Consider the following 4,079-nt stretch of genomic DNA (forward strand, 5'->3'; position numbering starts at 1 on the left):
GAAGCAGAGCTTGAAAGCAGAGGGGTCCTGGTGGTTGATCAACATGTTTGTCACAAAGGGAGGAACCCAATGAGTCAAGTGACTGTGGCTTTCTGCTTTCCCCACATCAACAGCTGCTCGTGTAGGTGGTTGGATTTCTAGCAAAAGACCCCGTACCCTTCCAGATAGGGCAAGTGTCTCAAGTGGAAATGGCTCTTGTAGAAATGGATTAATTAAAATAGTAGAACTGTCTGTGGAGCAGGAGAAAGCTACTGGTGCGTGGCCACAGAGGGAAACTCCTGGCTTTCTCTCATGATCACCTGCTTTTAAAGCAGAAAAGATTCTTTATCTGCAGTTGCTCTCAAGGGAAATTTTAGAAAGAAGTTAATGTTTCCAAATATCTGTTGAAAACTGAGGGAGAGGGTTTAGTGTAAGTATTGCATTGGGCTATTTCTAGCCATTTAGACAAAGGACCTGAACTGCTTGGCAGCAGCCCTGCGACCTTCTGAGTGCTTGCTTCTGTGGTTTTCATCATTCCTCACTTCCATTCACTTGCATGGGGCTGGCTATTAATTGTGGCGCATTGACATATGAAAACCAAACCGTTATTTGAATATATTTGAACTGGGTTTGAATAATTTTGACATATATGAATAGACTCTCTGGTATCACAGTACAAATATTCTGCATTTTAGGCTTTATTTGTACAACTAGTCTGAGTCTGAAGCCCTTTGTTGTCACTATTTAGGTCTATAAAGAAAACTTAATAATGTACAGCACAATATGTTTGCTGAAACTGAGTAAAATATTACAGTTCCATAAATCGAGGAATTTTTTTTCTTTGATAAAACCATGGGTTTATTAGGTTGAAAAAAGAAAATCATCCCGATGAATACCATGTTCAGGCTGGCATTAGAGAGTAGGGAAGGAGGGAGGCTGCCCCTCTCCCATGCTCTTGGTGCTTTTTCTGCTAAGGGTTGTGCAGAGTGAGGAGGAAACTGCTGGGTCCTGCCTCCTATGAGTGCGCACCAGCACCCTGCCGCGCATAGCGGGTGTAGCAGCTCATGCCCTGCGCAGCACCGACCTCTGCGCTTTAGAAGGTGGAAATCCTGGGGAGGGAGGAAAAGGTATGTGGTCACCCAATGGAAGACCATATGGCAATGGAGGAGATGGAATTCAAATCTTATACATACCTTTGCTTGGCATTACTTAATTTCTAGGGGCTGGATATTGGAACTTGGCTGTTTTCAGGCTTTTTCTTTTGCTTTAGTGCATCACTTCTAAGTCAGTTTTGATGAAAATTGAAGGCAACTCCACATCTGTTAAGATCCTCAGACACTCAAAAAAGGGCTTACTGTAAATCTAAGAAGTTTTAAAAAAAATAATCATTAAATCAGAATTAAATTTGTGTTGTTTATATGTTGTCTTCTAATTCTATGTGATCACATGCTGACTGTTTTGTCTTCCAGGCAGATTTTCTTGGTAATGTGTCATCTGTTTGTGTGTGAAGAAGTGTAAAATGACTAATTCTTTCTACTATTTACATCCATAAAGTAACAATTCTAGTTTTGTTCTTGAAGCAACTGCTAAAGGCCCTTCCGTGGAAACACTAGAATGAGACAATTAAATCATCAGTCCCACGTGTTTATGCATTAGCCATGTTCTATACTTTACTGAACAAAACAAAATTACCTTGGCAAGTTTGTCTTTCCTGTGAACTTAAAAATTGCTTGCACCATTTTTATACCTGCCAAGGTTTGAAAGCTATAAACAGGGAGATATGTGGGGAGAGGAATGTATTTTTATATAGTTTCATGCATAAATATATACACATCTACATTGATTAATTTTTTTGGACCATGAAAAGGAGGAGGAGTAAGGGGGAAGTTTGCATAGGAATTCCAGCTTATTGGTGCTGTTACTACCTGAGGGTGACACATCCCGGATTTCTCTACTGTAAAGATCAGCAATAATTCACAAGTATCTAAAAATCCAGTTTGCAGGTCCTAGAAAGCATCTGGATTTCTCCAAGGTGGTGCGTGTGGCGTGGGATGGAAGTACCTCTGCTCAAGGCAGGACAAGCAGCCATTTTGTTGGGCCGCGTTTCTCTTGGCTGTCTGGGTTGGGTGGAGGAGTTGCCTCCTTGGTGCATCTCCTGGACTTAGGGCAAGTTAGCAGTCGAAGATCCTGGTATTAAAGTCATGGATATCCAGAAATAACTCTATTACAGGTGCTTCTGGTAGGCTCTGTGTCCTCAGGGACGCGAGGACGCTGGCAGGCCAAGGGGCTGGAGGAGCTTGGCTGATGTATGGCAGGACGAGAGGCTGGCGACAGCCTGCGAGATAGGTCTGCCCCCGTGAAGCTGAGGAAGCCTGGCTGGCCAGGGAACGGTGTTGAAGAGGAAAACAGAGATCCTGCACTTTGGTTTGCTTGCTGGGAAGGTGTAGTGGGTTGGTTCTACTGGCTTTTGGTGTTCTTCACTGCAACTCTGCAATAGTTCTCTTTATAAACACCAACATGATGTATTCCAGAGAGGCAGTGTATTTGTTAAGATGCCTATTTGCTTGGGAGGTCTTTGGTTGTGGGAAGCAGCAGGCCTGAAGATCTGGGAGGCACTGGCAGCCAAAGAGACAACCTGGCACTGCTGCTGTGTGTGTCCGTGCTCCTCACCGCTGCCTGTCGGTGGCAGAGCTGGCTGGGATCCTCATGGAGATCCTGCTGGCATCATTTGCTCCCCTTTGCCTTCTGGCAGCTGAGTTGGATTGTAGCAAATTACTTTTCTGATCCTGGAGAAACCCTTACTTCCAAATACAGCTGCTAGAGAGTACAGTAAATGGCTGTCAGAAGTGCTTTAATTTCTTGGTTGCCTTTTATCTGGATAAATTCTGCCTTTTTTTCCTGGAATTTTAGGAGGAGGGCATCTAGGTTTCTTTTGCATAGTTATGTGGCACAGATGTGTGTACATTAAATATATGTTGTGTATACTGTAGTTTTCGATACTCCAATTCAAATACCTTTTTGATTTAGCATTAAGAGGCAACTGATTGCTTTATCAAATGGACAAGAATTGCTTATTTTCCTGGATAGTCTTCAACGCTGTTGAGAAATTAATGGCAGTTTCAGAATTTTTGAAGGACAAAGAAATGGTATTCTCTGATTCAAAGAGCTAATTAGAAGTAAATGCCTGTGGGTATTGGTTTTTTTCCCCCTACATTTTAGGAGCATTAGACGAAAATTTAATAATTGCTTTTAATTTTACAGGCAACCAGCATCAAGCGTGAAATGACCTTCCCTGCATTTCAACAGGAGGATGTAAAAAGTGACATCAGTCAAAAACTGCCAGACCAACAGTTTCTCCTGTTCACCACAAAGGAGGAAGATTTAAAAACAGCAGAGACCAAAAAACCAAACAGAGCTCACGAGTATGAAAAGGAAAACACTCGTTCTGTTTGTCTTCTGGAACAGAAGCGCAAGGTTGTTTCTTCAAATATTGATGTGCCTCCAGCAAGGTAAGGAAAGTTCGGTTTTTTTGTTGTGTTTTGTTTTAAGCTTCTCCCTCCCCACCATTTTTTTCTTTTAATGGCATATTAGAGCCAAGTTTGGTAAGCAGTGCAATGAACTGAGAAGACTAACATTTGTGTCCAAGCAGTCCAAAGTCAGTCAGAGACTCCATTAATTGAGGGATCTGCTAGAAAATTGAAAACAGTAGTAGCAGGAACTGAGACCACCTGCAGTGTAGGACTTTGTATTGCTTTTTTATTGTTTTTGCTTTTATAAAGCACTGCAACTGAGGTACTCCCAGAAGATGACGTGTCTTAATGAGAAGAGATTGCTGAACCAGCTTCACCCTGAGAAGTAATTTTCTAATTTAGACACAGAATATCTTAACTGCTAGCAATTTTTTTATTATTATTTTTAATTTTTTGTTTTTTACTGTTATACCTGCAGCCACTTTATACTCAAGGGAGTGTTCAGTGACTTAGGCTGTGTAGTGAGGATGTAGTATCTTATGTTCTGTTGTATCCCTGTATAGGTATACAGCTGGGTCATAATGTGGTCTATGAAATGAATTAATAGAAAAAAGTAGTGAGGAAAGCCCA

General features: G+C 41.6%; 1 protein-coding gene across 1 annotated transcript in view; it reads left to right on the top strand.

The window, feature by feature from the left end:
• Positions 1 to 3,240: 3,240 nt before the first annotated feature.
• ZNF704 (zinc finger protein 704) overlaps positions 3,241 to 4,079 on the top strand; it is a 73,066-nt gene continuing 72,227 nt past the window's right edge. The window contains exon 1 of the mRNA XM_009634472.2: positions 3,241 to 3,488. Coding sequence (XP_009632767.1) covers positions 3,262 to 3,488 — 227 coding nt within the window. The 5' untranslated portion in view covers positions 3,241 to 3,261. The remainder of the gene's footprint in view (positions 3,489 to 4,079) is intronic.

This window comes from Egretta garzetta, unplaced genomic scaffold (assembly GCF_000687185.1).
Source record: "Egretta garzetta isolate BGI_Z169 unplaced genomic scaffold, ASM68718v1 scaffold251, whole genome shotgun sequence".
NCBI classification, from domain to species: domain Eukaryota; kingdom Metazoa; phylum Chordata; class Aves; order Pelecaniformes; family Ardeidae; genus Egretta; species Egretta garzetta.